At 34.2% G+C, this 25,804-nt stretch overlaps 1 protein-coding gene across 2 annotated transcripts in view; it reads right to left on the bottom strand.

Moving 5' to 3' along the window:
- Mitofilin (inner membrane mitochondrial protein mitofilin) overlaps positions 1-25,804 on the bottom strand; it is a 263,003-nt gene that overhangs the window by 140,829 nt on the left and 96,370 nt on the right. For both annotated transcript variants that reach the window (XM_090392343.1, XM_090392344.1), the window contains exon 8: positions 20,945-21,039. In XM_090392343.1, coding sequence (XP_090248469.1) covers positions 20,945-21,039 — 95 coding nt within the window. The remainder of the gene's footprint in view (positions 1-20,944; positions 21,040-25,804) is intronic.

Raw genomic sequence — 25,804 nt, 5'->3', positions numbered from 1 at the left:
GTACAACCTTTCAGCTACTACAACTACACGATTTTAAGTGAAGATGGTAAATTAAATATAGAAATAGGCAACAGTATCAACAAAGCTGGTATGGTAGGAAGTCAATTGAATAAATTCATATGGAATAAGAGAGAAATTAGTTGGAACACTAAATTAGCTGTATACGAGACAGTGTTCAAACCAGTTTTAACTTATGGATCTGAGAGCTGAGTCAGAAGTAAATCACTTGACTGGAGACCGCAGATATGAGAGTTCTGAGTAAGATTAGAGGCGTGAACAGATGGCATCAATGGCAATATCATATTAAAAATGAGGATATTAGGAAAGAACTTGATATTGTCAGCATCAAGGAATGTGTTAGCAGAGCTAATCTCAGGTGGTATGGTCACTTAAACAGAATGAGCGAGGGAAGATTAGGAAAACAAGCGTTCTCTGCCAGGTTGACAGGAAAACGACCCAGAGGAAGACCAAGATATAGGGTGGATTGATACGGTACAAAGTGCCTTAGACTAGTAGTCTCCAAACTTTTTTGATCACGTACCCCCAAGACAGAAAAAATAAATAGCGCATACCCCCAATTGATTGAGCAAAAATCTATTGTAATAAGTATTATAAAGAGGAAATATGCCTTGTATCATCATAGAATAATTAAATTAAATAATTAAAACAATGAATAATTAAAAAAGCAAAAAAATTTTATACATTATTTTTATTATTAACAGCTTACAAACATATTTATTATAATATTTAATGTGAACAATGGCCTTGCATTTCTTTCATAATTTCTTGAAATTCTGATTTGATGGCTTCTGATACTGCAATATGAAGGTCTGGTTCCAAGTTTAATTTATTTCGATATTTGATTTTAATATATGTCATTGCAGAAAATGATACCTCACATAAATAAGTAGAACAAAACGGTAGGAGTGCATTATTTGATGTGTTTACTAAATTGCTATACTCGGAATTCAGTCCCATTCACCAATTATTAAGAGATTTCTGTTGAAATTCGTTTTTCAAAGTTGTGTTGTATCTAATGTCAAGATTTGCTCCCTAGTTTTAAAAAGCATGACAGCTTTGCCACGGACGATTATGTGAGCAAAGTCGCCCGATGTGTGCTACTCGTAAATTTAAGTTTACAGGATATAACGTCTTTGTCTATATTAGATATATGTTTAATTGATGAAAGAAAGTAATATTCTTTATCTTTAATTAATTAAACATATATCTAATATAGACAAAGACGTTATAAAGATCCTGTAAACTTAAATTTACATGATCTTTAAATTTTTTTCCTATCAATATAAAACTTTTTTTGACGTACTCCCCTGGGGTATGTGTACCACACTTTGGAGACCACTGCATTAGACGATAAAAATATAACATCTGATAATGTTGGAGTCATGACAAGTAACAGACTGATTTGGAAGACAAATGTAGATAGGAAGTTAGTAATGATGTAAATTTTTCATGTAGTATACTATCATATCCTGTACACCCCTTGAGGGTACATGGCAGGAATTTGATGATGACTAACAACAATGTAAAGGAATAAGTACAGTGTACATTAAAACCTAGAATGGTAAACAATGAATAACTAAAACATTAACAAATATAGAACTGAAATTTTTATTCTGAAGTAAAAGACGGAATTGGAAACATACGAGGGTGAGCTGAAAAGTGAAAAGTTCTCGGCCTAACAATGAAAAAACAAATTTATAATTTCAAAATTATTTTTATTTTTCAACATAATCTCCCTTAAGACATATATTTATTCCAGCGATGTTCCAGCATCATTATCCCGTCCCTATAGTGGCTCTCAGTAAGATCTGCAAAATACCGCTCTACAGTTGCAATTACCTCTTGATTCGAAGAAAAACGCTGACCAGTGAGGAAGAGTTTTAGTTCTGGGAAGAGATAGAAGTCAGAGAAGTGGATAAATTGGAGGTTCTTAGGACACTGCAGAATTTCAACATAAATACAGCTGCAGGATTAGATGGGATATCAGCTCGGTGTTTTGCGAGAATGTGCAAAGGAACTTGCAATGCTGCTGACTAGGCTCTTAAATTTAACTATCAGCTCTGGTAGAGTTCCAAGAGAGTGGAAAGAGGGCAAAATAATTCCCATGGAAGGTTCTAAGACTGCAGTAGCAAATTATAGACCAATCAGTATCTCAGACATGGTAATAAAGGTACTGGAAAAATTGGTCAAAAAGAGAATTCAAGAATGGGTGGATAAGAATATGACACTATATGAGTGACTGTGAAGGGTTGGTCATGTCAACCCTTCACAACAACCCAACGGTAAGTAATTTACTAACTTAAAGGAAATGCCTACATGATGATTCTGGTGGATTGTGCAAATGCATTTGACAGAATATCACATGGAACTGTAAAAATAGTCATAATTTAAAAATTATGACTATTTTTACAAATTGTTAATGTTAGTAGATTATTGGTTTTGGTTTCATAACACATATTGTCAGCACTTGCGATGTGTCCATTATTGATGTTATTTTGTCAAAATAAAATGTAAAGCATTTAAAAATTTTATGTACTTACTGGATTTGGATAGGTGTGTTACTTTCAGAAATTGTATTTTAGTTTAAAATTATTAAGTGTTGTGTTTTATAAAGATGTTCTTGTTTACGCTAACGGAGTCAACGTGTCAGGCATTATACTTAACTTCTTGCTTGCCACTTTCATGGAGTGCGCATGCTCGCTGGGAGTTTGATGGGTGATTAACAGCTGCCAGAGAGAGTGTTCAGTATAGAAGTAATGGGAAAAACAAGAGAGAGCTAATGGAAGTTTAAGAACACACACTGGATGTACTCAATACTTTTATTATCATGTCTGAGATACTGTTTGGTCTATAATTTGCTCTTGTTGGATCCTACTTCTTCTCTATCTATACTTTGGATCCGACATTTAGTTATTACGATGTTCTTAACCTAAAATTAAGTTGATAGTTGATTTCTAATACAAATATAGAGAAAATTTATATTTATAGACTGCGCCACTCTATATCTGAATTAGTTCAAGAATTGAAGATAAGTCAACCCTCAACTATTTCTCCTTAATATATTGTTATTATATATAGTGGCCGAGAATATTTTATGAATGGTGCAGTAAAAGAGATTCAGGCAAAATGCAACCTTTGATTAACAAAAACAAACATTTAATTTTAGAATCACAAATTATACACTTAAGATCAAATCAGTAATTAAGAAACTCCTCAGATAAATTCAATCATACAACTCATACAATGGTAAATTTGTTATCTCTAGTACAGTCTTCTCACAGTTCCTTTTAACTATTTAATCAAGTTCCTTAATGATCATTCACATCAATATCTCATAGTTCTTTAAGTTTCAAATACAATAAAAATTGCAGTAATACCTCTTCACAAACAAACACTTTTAAATTTACACTTTAGCTAACTTCCGCAATAGTTACTGTTAGTATAAGGAAATTCTAGGATGAAACTCACACACTTCTCTGTATAGAAATATTAATGGTTGGAATAATCTTACCGATAATCTTCTTTCTTCATAAACTTACACACAAACGTTTTTTTATAACTGTAAACACTTTGAGCAGTATGCGGCACTCATTAAATAAATTCTTCTAAGTAATAACTGAATTAATCATCAGTCACAATACACATAAACAAATGCTGTTGCATAAAGTACTACTGATCACTCATGAAATAAGGCAACACACAATAACTCTTAACTTGGGGTTTTATATGCACAGTTGTTCATTCCTCTTGCATTCAAATAATTCTTTAGGCACTATAATTCTAAACACAGCTAACGGTAAACTTCAACTTTACAGCCTCTACTATTCTAGTAACTCCGTGCTTTATTTCAAGATTCTGTGTGTCCTTGACAGGTCAGCCCTGAAATTAAATCTCAACTCAAGTATTGCTAGTCTATTTAGTAGTTACTCAGCTGTCTTCCATAGCTATAATTGTTATTCTACAACTTATTAGCTAACCGCCTCTCGACTAGTAGACTTTATTTAGCTGCTTGAGTGACTTGCCGACTCGCTATTATCGCACTGTGATTCCCGAATGCTCCGATTCCAACCTAATGCCAATCCTTTCCTTTCTCTCTCTCTCTTAATTAATTAATAATTTCAGTGTTCATCGCTTATATATCCATTCTTCCCGCCTAAATTATTCTCATGATTGCTTTCTAAAACTATTTTCAATAAACCTTCTCCTCATGTGATGTTCCAAAACGTGCTCGCTCACTTACATACGTCTCCATGACAACCAAACAAAATATAATAAAATTGAGGTATTGCATAACGCTAAACTTTTACAAATAGGAATAAATATGGAATATTACATTTCAATTAATGCGCAGTTAAATTATCAAATACAAGTTCTTATAATATTAATATAGTAATGAATAAAATAGCTTAATAATATTTAATACAGTATTTTCATTATTAATACATATATCTTTGATTAATTAATTAAATATTAGACAAAATTAAAGTAGTTATATGAATATTAAATTGTAAAATAAGTTGTTTACATTAAATAATATTTACAAGTCTAGCATTTGTGATGGAAGATCATGTTGGATTCTGAAGCAAATAATAATTACTCCAATCTCTATATATTCAGAATCCAACACTCTATAGTCTCAGCCATTTCATGCACTTTGACTCGCCAGTCATCCAATACTACATCATGCACTTGATCAATAATTTCTGGTGGTGTTACACTTTTTGGACATCCTTCACGTGGATCATCTTCAAAGCTGGTACGGCCACATTTAAACTTGGCAGTCCATTTCTAAATTGTCGAAAACAAAGGAGAAGAGTGCCCATAAACTTGTTCTTATAAAGTTTATTTAGTTTAATGTGACAGTCAGAAGAATATTAACAGTAGATTCCGAAAAGGAATAGTAGAACTATGAGTCTTCAAACTGGAGGAGTTGAGACTGTCAACAAATAATTAGTAAATAAAAGAAGATATTGTAATCGACATTCTAAAGGAATGTTTGAGGAAACACTAACTGGAAAGTTTCATCTGTCTTAAGGATGCCAGATATATTTGTTATTTCTACTTGAAAGGGTGACGGAATTAGCTGAACTTAAATATGTTGTTTTTGAAGTAGCAGAAAAAACTTTTTTCTCCGGTACAAAAATTAATAAATTGTGCATCAAACTGAACTGCAAGAGGTAATTTTTTTGGATAAGGAAATCTCTAAAGTGTAAATTTATTTTAGAAGGCCATGGATCAAGTATTTTGTAGTTATTTAAGGTGTATATATAGTTTTAGTTTTATTAAATATGTATATTTTTGTATTTGGTCTTGAGTCAGTGATTTTCCGAATTCTGAAAGAAACAGTTAAAAGTCATTGTAGCAATGAATTGAACCCTTGTGCAATAATAAACACTCAGAAATAGAAATATTCATTATAGAGATAATATCAAAACAAATGGCAATAAATAATTATTAAAAGAAATGGCTAGAGATTAACGTTCTCTAAACAAATTGCACAGCCAACCGGATTGATAATTAAATAAATAATCTCTAATCTTTACAGAACTCTGTTATGCAAATTAGAATAAATGGGAAAGGATGTGATACTGGTCATGTGGATAAGAGGGTGGATGCTGGACAGATATCAAAAAGTGGTATATATGAGGGTGGTCTGAAAAGTTCTCGACCTAACAATGAAAAAAACGAATTTATAATTTCAAAATTATTTTTATTTTTTAATATAATCTCCCTTAAGACTAATACAGTGGTTCCAAAAGTATGCGCCGTGGCATCCTGGAGAGTCACTGTTTCCTCACAGGAGTGCTGCAATTACAAAATTTTCATAATTTTATCTCCATTTTTAATTCGATGTGATAGGATGCGACATCTAGCAGACCTGGTGCAAACCAGTAACTCACTTAGTAATAACTGTTTGCAGAAGCCTCTACAAATGGTTACTAGATGGCACTCTACAATAATTGTTCCTCGATTGTTTTAGTAGTTTCTTGGTACTTTGTGTTCGTATATAAACAGCTGTCGGTTTCGCACGGTTTTAGTGTTGAATAAGTTTTCGGAGATTGTATCAACTGAATATTGTTGTTGTGATTTAGTCAGTGAAGTTTTTGAAATATTTCTTCTCGTATGTATTTTTAAAAATGGACTGGTTTTTACTAAACAGTAATAAGCGTTGTGAGAGAGAAAATAAAGAGGGCACACCGTCAAATAGCGGTAAGAGTGTGAAGAAGCGTAAATATCGAAAATATGATGACAGTTATTTGGACTTTGGTTTTACGTCAACAGAAGTCAATGGTGAAGGGAGGCCGCAGTGTGTACTGTATATGACAGTTTTGGAACCAGAGTGCATGCTACCAAGTAAGTTGAAACGACATTTAGAAACCAACCCCTTGAGGGTACATGGCAGGAATTTGATGATGATGATGATCATCATCATCATCATCCCAGCATGGTTAGTACATCTCGTGACTACTTTACCTGAAAGTTAAAAGAGTTAAATCAACAAAAAAGGTATTTTTATACGCAGGTGTCAATACTAAGCAATGCTTTGCTAGCATCTTACAAGGTGGCACATAGAATCGCAAAATATAAGAAGCCTCATCATACCGGTGTTAAATTGTAAATGAAGAATTTTATGATTTATTAATACTTCATTCATGATTTAACATGTATTGTATTTCCTGAGCTAAGTTTGCTCCTATGTAAATTATAAATTAAACACTTACTGTTAAATTTTTATTGATATAATAATTGTTAATTTTTTTAGTTATTTATTCTGTATAAATTCTTTATATAACTTGTAAATATATCCTAAATGAATTGTGATATATCTTTTTTATTTCTATATGAAGCATGATTTTGTGTAATTCTTCTGATTAGATTTGATTGGCTGTTGTCAAGGAAACGGAGTTAATTTTACATAGTACGTGCATGGAGCGTGAGCTACGGTATTCGAAGGGAGAAGGAATTGATATGAGCTGGACTGGCTTGAACCGGATTTTGGTGGAAAGAATGAAGGTATTTAACTGGAAAACGAAAGTAAAGAGAGGAGAAGCATTCAGGACAGCAAGGAGTGAAGTAATGGGTGGCAGTAAGGGGATATGGAAATGCCGTAAATAGATTAAGAAAGGACCGGTAAATTAATAGGCAATTCGGAATATTTCTACGGAATTCTAAAATTACGATGAATTCCAATTGTTTTGAGGAAGAATAGTGCAAAGCTGAATTTAATGCATAGAAGAAAATAAGGAATAAGTAGATTACCTAAAACGAGTGCATCAAGACTTGTGAAACTATGCTTAATATTTTAGTTATTATAGTGAAGATTTCTTTTGAATAGTGTTACTTCAAAGTAATAGTTAACTACAGTTTTAAGTGTGTCTATAGTGAATCCAGTGTGTAAAAGGTGTAACCCGATAAGAGCAGTCCTTTTTGTATTTCAGTGTGAAGAAATAAGAGTTAGCTCCGCCTGATATGTCTTAACATTAACTGTGGCGTTCTACTAAAAATAGCCGAAGTATGAAGCCTTAAAGTGTTTCCCTCTTGAAACGATAACTGCCTCATAATTAAATTAAGTGTTTGTTGACTAAGAGAGAATTAGAGAATTCTACCTTAAGAATAATTACTGTAAAATTCTGGAACATTGAACTGTGTGAACTAATTTCAATTATTCGGAAGAATATAGAATTGAGAGCTGAATGTTTGATGCCTAAAGTATTATGTTTGTATGAGTATTTGAACTAAGTTGATGTATAAAAGAATTGAATTATCTCATTGAATAGAGACAAGTTGTGATAATAGTATTTTAAGTGTTGAAGAATAAGATCTGTAAATTTAACTTTAATCTTTAAACCAAACCGAGTGGCTACTAGTGTCTCAGATATTTTAAATATTGTTCAATTAGATTATCTTGCTTAGAAAATTATGCTTAAATGTACATGTTCTATAACCCTGTATTAAATGTTTATTTTATTAGATTCAATTTGTTTTTGCCTGATTTTTCTTCATTGCACCGCTCATAAAACTTATTAGAACCTTGCGGAAGCCTTAAATGATAATATTAACCTCGGCCTGTATAAAGTGAGATTGCAAAAGTTAGTTGATGATTGATTCCTCTATATTATATAGACTAGTCTGAATATAGGGTGGCGCAGTATAATAAAATTTCTCTATATTTAGATCAGTATCAATCATCATCTAACAAAAATAAAAATGGCATTTAAAGAAATAAGAATAGATCCAACTAACCAACATAAATGGATCAATTAGCAAGATGGACGACACAACACCGGCTGCTGTAGATATGGTGAACATTATGATTGGCGAGTCTGCTGGGAAGCTGCTTTTTAAGATGGTGTTATTAGACAAGTGCCTTTGTCTAATAACACCATCAGTCGCAGAATACAGCACATTGCAGAGGACCTCAATGATCAATTAATTGAAAAAATAAAAGGGAAAGAATTTGGGTTGCAGCTGGATGAGGCCGCAGATAATAATAATGATGCTCACTTGATTTGCTATATACAGTTTATAGATGGTAATAACATTGTAGAAGACCTTGTCTTTTGTAAAAGTATCACTGCTGGTGCTAAAGATCAAGACTTGTTCAAGATCCTTGATACTTTTATATCCAAAAAAATAATTTGAAGTGGACTAAGTAAGTTGGTGTCTGTACTGATGGTGCTCGTTCTATGTCCAGCTGTTATGGAGGATTGCAGGCACTTATTCGAAGCAAAGCCCCTGATACACTGCGGACCCACTGCAGTCAAAATATGAGTCCTACATTGAACTAGGTCTTAGAATATGTAGTGCATGTAATAAACTTTATAAAAACTCGACCACTGAAAGCAAGGTTTTTCAAAAAAACCTTGCTTTCAATGGCCGAGTTTTTATAAATTTCATATGTGAGGATATGGGATCTGAGCACAAGTCTTTGTTGTACTACAGCACTTCGTGATGGCTCTCTCGTGGTAATGTTTTGTCTTGTACATTTGAACTGTGATAGGAAATTAAAATTTTTTTTTAAAGAGGAAGACCACAAGTAAACTGAAAATTTTGTGAATTAAGATTTTTGGTAAAACTAGCATACTTATATGATATTTTTGAAAAGATGAATGCTCTAAATCTCTCCCTGCAGGGATGCAACATGCACCTTTTAAAGTCGATTGAGAAAATTTCAGCTTTTATAAAAAAAACTAAAACTATGGAAAAGAAAAATATATGAAGATGGAGGCAAAGAATGTTTCCCCTTGTTGCAACAGTTTTTGACCTCCAATGGAGTTGATTTCTCTCGAGGTATGAAATCCATTTTTGAATACACTTATCACAGCTTATCACCTGGTTTGAGAAATATTTTCAAAATGATAATATCGATAAATTTGCATGGATTCAAGATCCATTTAATGCCAGTGCCCCATCTGAATTTACTGCTGCAGAAGAAGCGAATCTTATTGAGTTGTCTTGCGACAATATGTTGAAAACAAAATTTAGCAGCATGGAATTAACTGAATTTTGGATATCAGTAAAAGATGAATATCCCCTTCTGAGTGAAAAAGCTCAGAGAATTTTAATTCCATTTGCGACTTCTTATTTGTGCGAAGCTGGATTTTCGGCGGTCGCTGTGATAAAAACTAAGTATCGCACGAAAATCAATGTGGAGAAGGAAATGATGGTGGCTGTGTCCAGTTTGATTCCAAGATTTGAGAAACTGTGTGGTGATCAACAGGCTTATCCATCCCACTAATAATAATTAGTTGAATTTGTTCAATTACTTTTTTTTGTGTTCTTAAATACGTGTTTTACTTATTTTCACCTAACCCTTTAATTAAAAAAAATTATTCACTATTTCGCAAAGTGTACTTCTCATAGACATTCTTGTAGACAGGCTTATACGTTGGTTATGCATTATTAAATCACTTAAGGACGTAGATACGAATATAAATTAAATTATACTTTCACAAGTACAGCCATTCTGGTCTTGCAGACCATGCTCTGGATACATGCCACAGAGTATGGTGGAAGAAAGCTACAGTAATACACCGTAGCAAATACAAATTCGAAAGACTATTTATGGAATCAGTCTCGGCCCTAAGAAAATCTCCAAACCTCAACAAATTTGGTCGTATGCGACTGCCCCAAATTTGGGAGGCTTACATCAGCAGACCTTCAGCCCGACAGCCAAGAACATCTACTTAGCCCACTAGAGAGCACCATCAGGACTTTTAGGAGAACAATAGCTTCATCTCTTCATTCTCAGTTACTGTGTTGTAGTGCCTACATGCACATGCTTTTTTCATAAGTTCCTTTTGAAGATGGCAATGTGACGTTGCCGAAATATCAAAAATATTTATTAAAGTGTAATTTAATTTAATTTATATTCGTATCTACGTTGTTCAATTCCTTAAATGATTTAATAATGTAAAGTGTACTTATTAGAATTTGACATAGGTCGCCCTGGGAAAACCTTGATTCAGCAAGGGTGCCAAGAATCGAAAACGTTTGGGAACCACTGGACTAATACATTTAATCCAGTGATGCTCCAGCGCCATTATCCCATCCCTGTAGTGATTCTCAGTAAGATCTCCAAACTACCCCTCTATGGCTGCATATTAAAGAAATTCACCTCTTGATTCGAAGAAAAACACTGACCAGCGAGGAAGAGTTTTAGTTTTGGGAAGAGACAGAAGTCAAAGGGAACCAAATCTGGGGAATAGGGTGGATGTTCCAACAATTCAAAGTGCAGATCTCTTAATTTTCCCATTGCCAAAACACCTTCGAGGGCAGGTGCATTGCCCTGATGAAAGATGATTTTTTTCTTCTGCAAACCGGGTCTTTTCTCATGAATTTTTTCGTCTAGTCTGGTTAAAAGATTGGAATAATATTCTACAGTTATTGTTTTACCCTTTTCAAGATAATTAATACAAAAAAGGTCCTTAGCATTCCAAAACACCAATGCCATTACCTTTCCTGCTGATGGAACCGACTTTGTCTTCTTTGGCGCTGAACAACTGGCTTCTGTACACTGTTTTGACTGCTACTTGGATTCTGGTGTGTAATGGTGAATCCAAGTCTCATCCATAGTAATAAATCAACACATAAAATCAGTTTGTGTGTTGATTTATTACTTGGAGTTAAAACACTCCAAGCACTGCTCAGAGATTTTCATGGGAGTGCGTTTTTGATATGCTGTGAGCGAGCACGGCACCCATCTTGCGCAAAGCTTTTTCATATGCAATTCTTCATGTAAAACCTATCCCACACATTCTTTTGAAATGCCTATATTCTCAGCATTTTCATGCACTTTGACTCGCCGGTCATCCAATACCATATCGTGCACTTGATCAATGATTTCTAGTGTTGTTACACTTATTGAACATCCTTCATGTAGATCATCTTCAAAGCTGGTACAGCCATGTTTAAACTTGGCAGCCCATTTCTTAATTGTCAAAAACAAAGGAGAAGAGTGCCCATAAACTTTTATGAACTTCGAATGAATTTCTTTTAGCGTTAAACCTTCTTTTACAAAGAATTTTATAACCATACGATACTCAATTTTATCCATTTCAAGGGATACAGACAACATTTTTGCTTCAGCTGTATAAAACAAACTATTTGATAGAACGACTTGCAATTTCACATGGATGCTTATAACAGATGTACCAACTTCGAAAAAAAAACCATGCCAATAGTGTTGCCATCTATGGGCGAGGCCGAAAACTTTTCAGACCACCCCTCATAGAGGGGTAGAATCAAGGCAAAAACAGGCAACTAGTGGTGTGCCACAAGGTTCACTGCTGGGATCACAACTGTTTCATTTGTACATAAATATAGGAAATAACTTGGAAATAAATATTCAGTTGTTTGCTGATAATGCGAAATTAGGTCGAGTAATAGTTAATCAAGGCGATGTGAAGAGTTTGCAGGACAATTTAAATAGGCTGTCAGTATGGGCAAAAGATAATGGTTGTCAGTTTAATGTGAAGAAATGTTCAGTTATGCATTTTGGGATAAATAGATTACAAGCTGTGTATGAAATTGTACCACACTGATGAAATTGTACTCCAGGAAATAGATGAAAACAGAGACTTAGAGGTGGCAGTAGACAGAGAGTTAAAGTTTAGAGGACATATTGCTAAGGTTGCTAAAAGAAATCATAAGATTACTTGGCTATTGAAGAATACACTAACAAGTAGAGATAATGAAGTTATTCCATTTTATAAGGCCTTGATATGTCCACATCTGGATTACTGTGCTCATGTCTGGTCTCTTTGGTTTTTTGGAGATGAGGAAGCAGTGGAGATGATTCAGAAGTGAGCGACCAAGATGGCGAGTGGTCTGTGGAATGTTCCCTATGAGGATAGATTGATGGTGTGTATGTGTGTGTGTGTGTGTGCATTACAGAAGTTGTCTGATAGGAGAAAAAGAGGGGATATGATAGAAACATTTACGTTTCTATCATATCATTGCAGGGGGGAATATTTCAGCACTTGTCTCGAGGGGCCAGAACAAGAGGTCATCCCTGGAAGTTGAATAAAGGTGTGGTTAATAGGACTAGATTTTTCACTTGGAGAGTTGTGAATGAGTGGAATAGGTTGCTAAAGTCAGTTGTGGGTGCTATGTCTGTTAATGGATTCAAGGAGAGGTATGACAGATTGTGTTGATAGTTTGGGTCTACTGCAATGAGTCTTCAGACTTCACGGAGATGCCCATATAATAATAATAATAATAATTTATTTTCTATGTTCTTACCAAAGTCCTAACATCACTTTTGTTTAATTAGTTTTACTTTACATTTTTGTGTGTGTATTTTCTTACCAAATACTATGTTCTTACCAAAGTCCTAACATCACTTTTGTTTAATTAGATTTACTTTACATTTTTGTGTGTGTATTTTCTCATAGCAGAAAATACCTACTTTCCAGGAATTTTTGATACGCTTTCCTAATTTCTTGGACCATATCTTTAACTTCCTGAGTTCACCATTAAGCTATAATTTTTCTATCCTTGCAGAAAATCTCATTCTTCTTTAGCTGAATCAATCAATGTTTTCCTCAGTCTTTCCACTGAATCTCCAGGGATATTTTTCGTGAATAATGTTTGTATATTTGAGTCCACAGTTCACCTCTGCAAGCTGTTAAACTTGGATTCATTTTAAAATTTTCTTAAACACACTTCCTTTCAATATGATATTCAACTTTATGCTGCTCAAAACTTAATGGTGATCACTTTCAATTTAAAATCCTCTGTACTCATTGTGTTCTGAACAAGCATGAAGATATTGCAGTCAACAATAACATAGTCAACGAGACTTTTTATATTTCTTACATGTTCGCTCCATGTAAATTTGTGCACATTTTTACATTGGAACATAGCATTAGTAATAACTAGTCCATATACTGAACAGAAATCTAGCAGGCACAATATTATTAGTTTTACTTTTTTCTCCAAATTTTCCCAAATCATTTCTGTATGGCTGTTATAATTTCCTACCCTGCTGTTTAGATCGCCAACAATAACCAACTTTTCCTTATTAGTTGTGTCAGCTGCCTTCTCTAATGCTCCAAAAAATTTCTGTACTTCTTCCTTAGTAAAAACTTCTGTAGGGCCATAGGCATAAAATAAGTATCACTGTCCAGTTTCCCATTCTGATATTTGTTTACATCACAGTACTTGCTACTGCCTTTTTTAATGTTGAATACTATAGATACTTCTTTTCCCTTATTTATCATATAACATCTTGTATTTGTTGCTCAGAAAAATGTCACCTGCTTTTGTCAGCTTCGTTTCAGTAATGCTTATCACATCGCTCTAGTAGTTATCCAATTCTCTGCTACAGCAATCCTCGATTAATGCGCCCCCCCGATTAGTGTGTTCATTTTTTTTCGATACCCAAATTCAATTAGTGCGCCTCTAAAATTCAATTAGTGTGCCTACATACATCTTAAAAATAAATGTTACAGATTTAAAAAATTTTTGATCTATATTTTTTATGGCTAACTATTTTAAAAAATCACTCACTTGGATGAAATAATTTAGTTACCGATCTGAAACATTTTACACCGTTATTTTTTAATGCCGTACTACACTATTTCCATGTACACTATGTTCCAAATTTACGGCCAAAATTTATGTCGTCTGCTTTACATAGCATTTTGCTGATCATTTCTTGTACAATTGTTTTCCTTACTTTTTTATTTTAAATTATTTTCCTAACCTTAAATGACGAGTAAAAGAATTAGTAAGCAAAAAATAGAAGTGTGAAAATTATTCGAGAAGTAATCTCACTAGAAGAATAACATGAAATAATGAAGCAAAATGAACAAGGTGAGTCCAGAGCAAAGATAAGACAAGAACACAAAATTGGGTGAATCAACTATAAGAGCAATTTTAAGCAAAGCTGCTGAATACAAAGAGAAAGGCAAGGCTGCTACAAGTTCACCATGCATGCACTCGAAATCAAAGTATTCTAATGATCGAATTAGAGGGATTTCTTTCTACATGAATCGAAGATTGTAACCAAAAACGGATCCCGCTAAACACTGGCCTTATTAAATCAAAAGCATTAAACCTCTTTGCAACCTTGAAAGAAAGAGCTATCAATGATGGAAAAGAAAAAGAATTCCATGCTAGTGCTGGGTGATTTGAGCGTTTCAAAAAGAGAAATAGCCTACATAATGTTCTAATCACAGGTGAAGCTGCAAGTGCAGATATCCAGAGATTTTGAAGAAACTTGTGTAAGGGGACTATTGTGATCAACAAATATTTAATGTCGATGAAACCGACCTTTTTTTGGAAGCAAATGCCTTCCAAGACTTTTCTAGCCAAATCAGAGAAATCTCAGCCTGGTTATAAAGTTGCAAAGTCGAATGAAATTACTGCTAGCAATATGCGAGCCATTAGGAAGCATATTCTTCCACATTGTGCAAATGATTTTAGAGGCTTTTCAAACGAATCTAAGTTAATTAAATTTCATTCTGAGAAGTTGAGTTATTCCGACCTGCTAAATTTAGATGTACAGCGAGAAGATCCTGAAGAATATGAAGAAAATTTAATCACTGACGAGCCCAAAGAGGTTTCACAGAAACAATTTGAAAATAGTTTTCATACGAGAAGTTTTTAAGCAGCAATGCTTAGAGACCAACCCTGGTGAAGAGAGAACCAGTAAAATTTGCAGAAGAGGCAATAGGGCCATACTGCAGTTGTATGAAAAAAAGAAAACAGAATGCCCAACAAACTACGTTAGCTCGATTCTTTGTTAAGAAGCAGAATGATAAATTTATATTCTGAATATGTTTTATTGTCTTTCAGCTTCATGGTTTTCCTTTAACCAGGCCCTGAGACATACCCTAATTCTTTTATAAAAAAAACTTAAGTGTCAAAAAAGAAATCGGAGGAACGAATTATACATTTTCCCATAGGTTACTATATTTGATTAGTGCATTTTTTTTTATTAATGCGCCTGCTTTAAAGAACGCATTAGGCGCATTAATTAAGGGATTACTGTATTTCCATTTCTTTTCCATTGATGATGCCAATCTTGAACTCTGCTAATGTTGAGCTGGGATAAAAGGTTACTGTTACTTAGGTAATCCAAAATAGGAATATTAAAATAAAAAAAGTGTTCCTATAGATGCAACCACTGTGACCTAATGGTCGAACCTATGCCAAAAATCGCAGCTTGGTTGTCATGGAAACCAATACATAACATTGTGGTACTCAAATATTTCCTTGTTAGTGTGAATCTTAATGGGTTATTAAAAGGTTGACTAATTCCTGATTTGTAGAGTGAAAATCCATGAGTTTAAGAATATGTTTAAATGCTTTATATATTATAGTTAGTAGAATGATTACTCCAGTCCTGGAGTAATTTATGACTCACAATTTATGAATTGTCTCGATAATTCATATTGCATCTTGAGTCTCCAATACATAAGACATCATCTATATAGCGACCATAAGAACTGATGTCTTGAGAGGAAAGGTGTTAATATACAGGATGTTTCAAAAAGAATGACCCGATTTGAAAATTGTATTTGAGCACAATTACAAATGCACATTGAGCATTTGTAATTGTGGTGAGTTGAGTAAAACTTTAGGCCTTACTTCATACTTGGCAATTTATTTTGTAACTGTACCACATTTTCATTATTAAATATAATTATTTGAAATTGGGTCATTCTTTTTGAAACACTCTGTATATTGGTGGATTCCAGATGAATCAAAAACAGTTTGGCTAACTGGCAAATGATGTTGTAAGCCCACCGGAGTTCAAAAGTTTCAATGCAGAAATTACTGAATCTAACAAATTTGCTGAAACATGTTTAATAAGAGTCAAAATATCAGTGGGGATTAACTCTGTGTGAGAGCATAATGAAAAATAATTCAGGGTATGCAGTGATCATCACAAATAAATCTAATTACTACAAATGCATATCAAAATATATCTAATTATCTAGTCCCTAATCTTATAAAAAGATAGATAACATGTTGCATGAATTAAAAAAAAAAAGATTAAATAGATGAATTAATACCAAAAAAAAAAAAATTAAACTTGCATCATGTTATCCACACATCTTCGGACAAGTTAAAAATCACAAAGGTTTTCCTATATACCCCATAATTTTGTATGAGTATAAAAATTACTACTACATTACCTTCATCATAATATGTAGCAAATCTATTAAAACCTGTAATAATCAAATCAAAATTTATAATAAAAAATATCATCAACCTTCTTAATCATATATTCAATTTAATTTTATCACAGAATAACATCTGAACATCCCTAGATGTGACCGCACTTTATACTAATGCTGAAATCTCTCCCCAAAACACTACACATCATCCACCTATTACTCAATGAATGAATTTTCATTAAGCTCTTGCACCAAGTTAGCCCCTACTGATATTCTGGCCCTTATTAATCTAACAGTTTCAATAATTTTTTTTTAGATTCAATAATGGTTTCTATGTTCAATCTTTTTGGATTCCCAACGAGCTGAACTGTTTTTGGCTCACCTAGAATCCAGCATATTAACACCTTCCATTACCAGTCATCACTTTTTATGATTGCTATGTATATGATGTCCTATATATTGGAGACTCAACATGTATATCTTCATTACGAACTTCACTAAATAATTTCAGCAACCGACTAAACTTTACCATGGAATCAGAATAAAACTATTTTATATATTTCCTTAATTTAACTACTCAATAGTCATACTGAAACAATATTTCACAAATCCAGATATATTGTAACCATTTACACTTTTACTGTTACCATCCATACTTTATTAAAAAATCAATTACTCTTCTATAATTCATAAATGCTTAAAAGTTTTCTAAGAATAGTAGAAATCTAAACAGTGAAATTAAACAACTACACAAATCTACATAAACTGACAATACCCATAACAATCAATTGATTATACAGATGCCACAGCCAGGACTAGTGTAATCACCCAACAAAGTCAAGAATTTTTCCTATATAAGAAATAGTAAAATTACCTTATATCCAAAATATATATAAAGAATTTAAACATATTTAAACACACTGATTACAAACTAGTTTTCACTACCAACCAGAAACTGGTCAACCTTTTAAAACCTATCAATCACACTAACCAAGAAATATTTGAATACCATAATGTCATATGCAGGTTTCCATGTCAATCCAACTGTGATTTCAATTACATAGGTTCAACCAACAGATCATTATGGTTGCACATAGAAGTGCACTTTTGTGATTGTAATATATATTCTCATTCTGAATTACCTAAGTAATAGTAACAGAAACAAAAATAAAACCCAAAATAAAAATCCCATAACTTGAAAAACCAAAACTGACTAAAAACAAAACAATAAATATCCACTGTCCCTATGTGCTCTCAGAAAACTGGTAGTTACACAATATTAAAATTATGCCTAAGTTCAAACCAATAACAATTTAACTTGCAATTTGATGTAGCCTAGTCAGTGTACTCCAATGCCAATCACTCACTTTCATCTTCTTTCATTCTCCTGAAAGAGCATTCTACACTGTTCTGAAGATGCCAAGTTCCAACGGTATCATCTATTTCATAGGTGGCCAACAGCAGGCGCACGGGCCGTATGCGGCCCGTAACACGATTTGTGTGGCCCACGGCAGGATAAAAACTATATTAAATTATACGCATTATCAATTTAGCTATTAGTTTTGACAGCAGATTTTCTGATTGACATACTAGTCATATTCATTATTTCTGATGATGGAAACAATTTATATTCTCAACACGGAATCAAAATTACTTAAAAAAGATTACTCAATTTATAAAATCTACTGCTTCTCTGTGTGAGTTGTAGTAGTGGGAGTGGTAGATTTCTGTGCGCTCCAGAGTAACGCATCATTGAAAGTCACTTGCTCTACTCTGGTTAGTGATCAGTTTCAGAGACTCAGTTTCACAGTTAACAGTGTTATTGTTACAGTTTGTGTCTCCTGGTCAGTTACTTCAGCCTTTGTGTACTATGAGTAAGAAACATAAGATCTGTGAAGAAAACAGGTCATTTCAGGAGAAATGGGAAAATGAATTTCTGTTTATAAACAATAACGACAACAAACCACAGTGCCTTGTGTGTTTGCAAGTATTGTCTGTGCACAAGGAATATAACCTCAAACGCCACTACATACAGCACCATGCTGCTAAATACCAAGAATACGTTGGACAAGTACGTACTAAAATTGTACATAATTTGAAGAGAAAGGTTAGTGCTCAGAAATCTACTTTTACTAAACCAACATCAATACAAAAAAGCTCACTGTTGGCATCATTTGTTGTAAGCGCAGAGATAGCAAAAGCAAAAAAATCATTATCTGATTGTGCATTTGGGGAAGATAAAATTGCCAGCGAGTTTGAAAGCATCCCACTATCAAAACAAACTCTAACAAAAACAGCCGAGGAAATAGGTTCTCACATATTAAATAAATTAAAAAGTGTTATTACAGATTCAGCTTACTTCTCATTGGCTCTGGATGAATCAACTGACATAACAGATACAGCTCAAGTTCTAATTTTCATTCGAACTGTTTCCAAAGACTTTGTTATTAATGAAGAGCTACTGGCATTAGAGTCATTGCATAACACAGTCAAAGGTCAAGACATTTATGATGCAGTTATGAAGATTGTAAATGGTACTGGTGACATCAACAATCTCACAGCTATTGTGACAGATGGCACCAAATCAATGCGTGGTACTCAAAAAGGTTTAGTTAGCTTACTAAGGAAGGCTGGAATCAATTGCCCTGTATTGCACTGCATTACACATCAGATGGCTCTGTGTGGTAAAATTCTGGAGATAGAGGATGTTATGAAAACTGTAATGAAGTGTGTGAATCTAATTAAGGACAGAAATCGGGCCTTGACACACCACAAGTTTCTTTCTTTTCTAACAGAAATGGAGGCAGAATATGACGATTTAGTGTTGTACACAGAAGTACATTGGCTAAGCAGAGGAAACTGTTTGAAACGTTTTTTTGCTTTAAGAAAGAAATAAAACAGTTTTTAGAGGAACACGAGAAGACAAACAAAGAACTAATCACAAAACTATGTGATCCTCATTTTAACAGCTTACTCGCCTTTCTAACAGACATCGCACACCACATGAATGAACTCAACGTGAAGTTACAGGGATGTAACTAAACAATCTCAGATTTAGTTGGACACCTAGATGGGTTCATAAGTCGACTGAAGGTTTTTAAATTCATCCTAGTCAGAGGAAACTTGGCACATTTCCATTAATGCAGGAAGTTGATGGAGGAGAGCAATGACAATGACTTCTAGTTTTCTGTGCCAATGTTAGACCAACTTTTGGAGCAATTGAGTAAGCGATTTTCTGACTTCAATGACATGCAGCAACAACTGACATTATTTAACAACCCAATGAAATGCGACATTTCAGAGCAGCATGACACTATTCAATTGGAGTTGTGTGACCTTCAAAGTGACCCCTTTTTCCAGTCAAGAGTGGAGATAGTTTTGGAAACTGGTACCAAGGGAAAAACATCCTGCATTGAGTGATTTCAGCTTGAGAATTGCATCTATGTTTGAAAGCACATACATATGTGAATGCACTTTCTCAACTATGAGGTTGGTAAATCGTCACAAAGAAGCCAAATGACTGATGACCACCTTCAGGATTATTATTATTATTATTATTATTATCATTTGACACCTCCAGGGAGTCCAAGGACTCCTTGAGGGAGGGCACCTGCTCTACAACTCTGTCTCCACCACTCAGTCCACCAACTGACTGCAACTATACCACGCCATCTACTGCCGATCACCACCACCACTACTATTTCCACAGAGAATCACAAACATCCATGCCCATGGCTGGATCTGAACCCGCAGCCCTTTGGCTGGATTTGTTACATGTAAAAAAACCCAGAAATATGTAATTAAATTTAATTTAACAACTTATATTTAAACCAATCAAGTATTTTATATTGTTCTCCCAGTAGTAAAATGATTTAACAAATATAGTAATTCAATACATATAACTATTGCCTTGAAAAAAATGCAGAGTTTATTTTTATTTAAGTTCTGTCTAAAATTGTACAGCCCCTGATGCTACCACTCATCATATATTGGCCCTCATATAGAATGAAGTTGGCCACGCCAGATCTATTTTATCAATTTATTTCCTTTTTTTTTTTTTTTTTTAAGTTTTCAATTGCATCTTTTATTTCACAATAAAGAATGCTTTTACTAAAATATAATATGACCATTTCTATTTTTATCCCTGGATTGATTTTTAGCACACATTATTTTTATGCTTTAGTGCTCCTAAATATAATAATAAGCTTGCTATTATATTTACTAGTAATAAATGAGGAGCTTCATGAATAAACATTTCAAAAGTAGTATAGAGTATATATAATAATACTAACTTGACATCAGAAGTCTTCTTAAATGCCTTTGTAAGAGCAGAGGTTTTCGTTACAGCAGCTTCAGTGACATCTTTCCATTGTATTTCACTTCTCTCCTAAAAAAAGAATATTATTCTTATAGCCAACAACAAAGTAAGTACTTAAAAAAAAGTTTTAAACTGTGAAAGAAAAATGAAACAAATTATAAAAAAGATGTTCATTAACTGGCTTATATTTAACTGGATTACAAACAGTATTTTTGGAGCAAAACACTGTAAACTGTGTTACAGTTTACACGTGACAATGAATAAGTGACACAATTCGAACTACAATGAACAAAAGATCTAAATCCTAATTTGGCATTCTCTAATGTTGTAAAAAAGAAGAAGTATTATAGTTGTGTAGGAGTTGATCTCAGGATAACAGTCTCTCAAACATCTGGAGATTAATGCAACCATAGTTGTTAAGGTTAGGAGAATTCTTCATAGCTATTGCTGATGCTAAAACTAATCTTGCTGATTTGGAAGGACTTCTATATAGCGCATTCATTTTCTTCCATCTAATCCTGTCTGAAAGGGGTGTCCAAAGCATAATCTACCAGTCCAGACTTGCCATAATAATGGTAACAAACTATTTCTTATATTTCTCTAAATCCAGAGTAATTTAATAATAATGTGGTTTAATAATAACTTAGCCAGAAATTATAGACATTAGTGAGATGTGGTTGACTGAGGATGATATGGTCATAGGAATAGAATACAAGGGATATAGTGTGTTCAAAGAAGACAGGAGTAACAGGATGGGAAGGGGGGGGATTTGTTAATGATAGTAGAGCAATTAAAGCCAACAAGAGTAGAAGTGCATTATGGGAATGGGGATTCAGTGGGCAGTTAATTTGAAGCTATCTGGTATGAGTTGAAGCTATCTGGTATGAGAGGCCAACAGGACTAATTATGCAATTGATTGTTACTATAATCCAGGGGATATAAAGGAGAATGTAGATGACATGTACTCGCAAATTAGCAAGATGAGTGGTGCAGGCCAAGTAATTATTATGGGGGATTTAAACTATGGGGACAAAGATTGGAAGGAAATGGAATTTATGCAGCTGCTGAGAGATAATTACCTGAAGCAACATGTAATGGAAGGGATCTGAGGTTCAAGAATGCTCAATCTGATCACTGCATCAGAGAACTTAACGCCAACCAATCTAGCCATGCTTTCTCTGCTTTGAGAAAGTAATTATATAGTCTTGACTAGGAGATTACCAGACATGCAGAATTTTCTATTAAGGGATGGACACACACACACACACACACACACGTGTGTGTATATATATATATATATATATATATATATGGAATTACAAAGCAGGTGATTATGACAAGCCAAGGCATAAGAATTTGAAGGGGAGAGGTGTTGGTGGTGCATGGAAGGTGGTCAAGGGATGTTTGAAGAAAGCAGTATCTGAATGTATATCTACAGTCAGAAGGATAAATCTTAAATGGGTGAATAGATTCATTTAAGCAGGTGTTGCAAACAAAGAAGTACTGATGGTGGGGACATAAGAAAACCAAACTCATTTGCAGGGGTATAACATCTAGGTGGTGACATTACAATGCCAGATGTGACATTGAGTGATATGAGAATAGAGGTTGAAGAAATGGGAGTGCTTCAAATATTGCAGAACCTCAATACACCCATGGGATAAGATGACATATCGGCCCATGTATTACAAGAATATTGTAATAACTGAGGCTTAAATTAAGCAGCTAGGCACTTCTGAGATGCTGAATGGCCTATAATCTGCTACTTCTGTTGTGCAGCCTTCTTTTTGCAATGGGATTATTTTTTTCCCTCTCTCCAATACATTGGAGTAAAATAAAAGACTGAAATTCAGAACTGGGTGGATAGGATTATGGTACTCTATAAGAGATAACATGGTTTTGTGAAGGGTGGGTCTTGCTTAGTAATTTGCTTAATTTTTATAATCAAGTGATAATGGAGCTGGATAAAGAAAATGGCTACTCAGTGATATTGCTATATTTTGCAAAAGCATTCAACAAGATTCTGCATAGAACTATGTTGCACAAATTGGAGTGGATGGGGGTGGATATGAATCTGGGGGTTGATAAAGATATCAAAGAGTGGTTTATGAGTTGGATCCAGAAGAAGACAAGTGACTAGTGGTGTACTACAGGGCTTGGCACTTGGTTCTCTGTTGTTTAATTTGTATATCAGTGATATAGGAAATGATCTGACATGAAATATTCCATTGTTTGATATTGATACTAAACTAGGAAGTGCAATGGTAAATGAAGGTGATGCAGAACCTGCAGGAAGACTTAGACTAGCAATATGGGCAAAGGTAAATGGAAGCCAGTTTAATGTGGCCAAGAGTAAAGAGGTGTTTGCTTTGAACTGTTTTATGTATATCACATAAAACACTGTTTATGTCCATTGTTCTGGACAAAACAGTAATAGAATACCATGAATCTATTATATATACTGTGCGCCCACAGATGTGAGATCCTTCAACACTTCTGCGCATGTCAGAAGAAGGCAAATCCATTTTGATAATAGGGGAATTAATTTGTGGGATGAGTGTTAATTCTTATACAGTCATACTCCGTGAATCCAGAGTTACGGAGTTTCTTATATGTACGTATTCCCATCCTGCTTCATGCCTCACCACTAGTCACATCTTTCTGGTGCCGGCCGCATTCACCAGTGTCAAACATGCTGTGAACAAGCACTGATGTGTTTCGTGCGGTCTCCATTCATACACGATTTTTATAGTCTACAAACCTTGCGATTGTTTAATGTTATGTTCTTGATAAAAATTTTATCACACAAAAAATGATAATGTCATCCAAAAGAAGCAAGTCCGATTCTTCTACAGCTAGTAAGAAAAGAAAAACATTGACTTTGGAAACAAAACTCAACATTATTAAGGATTTCGAAGGCGGAATGAAAATTTGTGAGCTAGCAAAGAAGTTCAATCTACAGGAATCCACAGTAAGAACAATCATAAAAGAAAGGTTTACAGATTTTGGAGGACATAGATTCTAACGAGGAATGAATTGTATCCACAAGGCAAGGAATAAAAAAAATCATTAGCTTGCTATGAAGAAATTTTGCGTGACAAGAAAAAGACATTATGCCGTCAGACGAAAACCCACATAAATCATAGCAAGCTAATGATTAAAAAAATCATTAGCTTGCTATGAAGAAATTTTGCATGACAAGAAAAAGACATTATGCCATCAGACGAAAACCATCGACATCGAAATAATTTTCTTTTTTTTATGTATGAAAAACTACAATTATGATTATATTTCTTAAAAAATATAGGTGTTTTTGTAAACCTTTGGTCCCAATTAACTAATATTTTGTATGTTTGTATATATAAATTACATGCAAAATTATACCGAGTTACGCGAATTCGACTTACGCGCTTTTTGTTGGTCCCACCTACCACGTAACTTCAGGGTATGACTGTATTTCGGAAAATTAGCTTTTCTTTTATGAAAATTCTAGTTTTTAAAGTGGTAAGTATGTTACTTGTACAACAGTTGGAAAATTTACGTATAAAGCACACGATTTCGTGTGTTGGTAATGAATTCGTACATCGCCTTATTCCTTTCTCCCCTTCAACATGAATTGACTCTTCTTGGCACATTGCCAGCAGAGGGTCTCATATCTGTGGTTGGACAGTACCATGAATATATTACCTAATGCCAATGATGATGATCTGTAATTTCCAGATTGGAATATATAACTTTTTATTAAGGCCATATACAAAAGTCACATACTTATACAAAAAGGATGGTTTATATCTGAATGGATTTGGTGTTCAGAGACTAAAAGGTGTTGTTGAATGAAGTGAAAGAGGATGTGCAGAATCAGAGAAACTAGAACTTGGGGGTAGGCTGTTGAGTGGATATACAGACATCAGTGAGGCACTTGAGTATATGAATGTGTATAATATGCCTAAATTAGTACCACTGGTAACAAACCAGTGGTACTAACTTTATACTATTGTAAAACTTTATACTAACTGTCCCATTCTGGGACAGTTAGTATAAAGCATCAGGATAGAGGTGGGCCTAAGGGGCTTTTGCACTTTATGTACACTAATGCCAGGAGCATTAGGAACAAGCAGGAGGAATTTTAGCATTGATTGGCTCATCCCAGCTAAAGGTTATTGGCATTAGTGAGACATGGCTAACAGAAGATGATATAGTTAGTGGGATAGAATGTGAAGGGTATAGTATGTTCAGTGAGGATAGAGAAAAAAGAATGGGGGGAGAAGTGCTATTGATGATAACCAATCAACTGCAACCAAAGAGAGTAGAAGTTCAACTGCAGACCAGTGAAATTAGCATATTTGAGGCTATCTGTTGTGAGATTGTGGCCAGCAGAACAAAATATACAGTTGGATGCTGCTATAGACCAGGGGATGGAAAAGATGATGGAGAAAGTATGCATCAGCAAATAGACTGAATGAGTGGAGGACAGGTAATTATTATGGGTGATTTCAATTATGGGAACACAGATTAGAAGGAGAAAGGAAATGGAATTTATGCACTTACTAAAGGATAATTACCCATGACAGCATGTGATGAAGTATACTAGGGATTCGAGAGTGCTTGATCTAGTAATTGCATTTGAGAATTTGTTTATAATGAATATGACCAAGTTGCCACCAAGTGGTGAGATTGATCACATGGTTTTGACCTGGGAGGTGGTTAAATGTGTTGAATATTCAGTTAATACATTCCATGGATTGGAGCAATGGAATGTAAAACTGTAAGAGCTGGATGCTGATAGTGCATGGGAAGTGGTAAAGGGGTGTTTGGTGGAGGTAATAGCAGACTG

Source organism: Typopeltis vanoorti, chromosome 5 (assembly GCF_054136105.1).
Source record: "Typopeltis vanoorti isolate ZY-2024b chromosome 5, IOZ_Tvanoo_1.0, whole genome shotgun sequence".
Lineage (NCBI taxonomy): Eukaryota > Metazoa > Arthropoda > Arachnida > Uropygi > Thelyphonidae > Typopeltis > Typopeltis vanoorti.
Note: the sequence above shows the minus strand (reverse complement) of the source record. Positions and strands in the feature narration are given on the sequence as shown.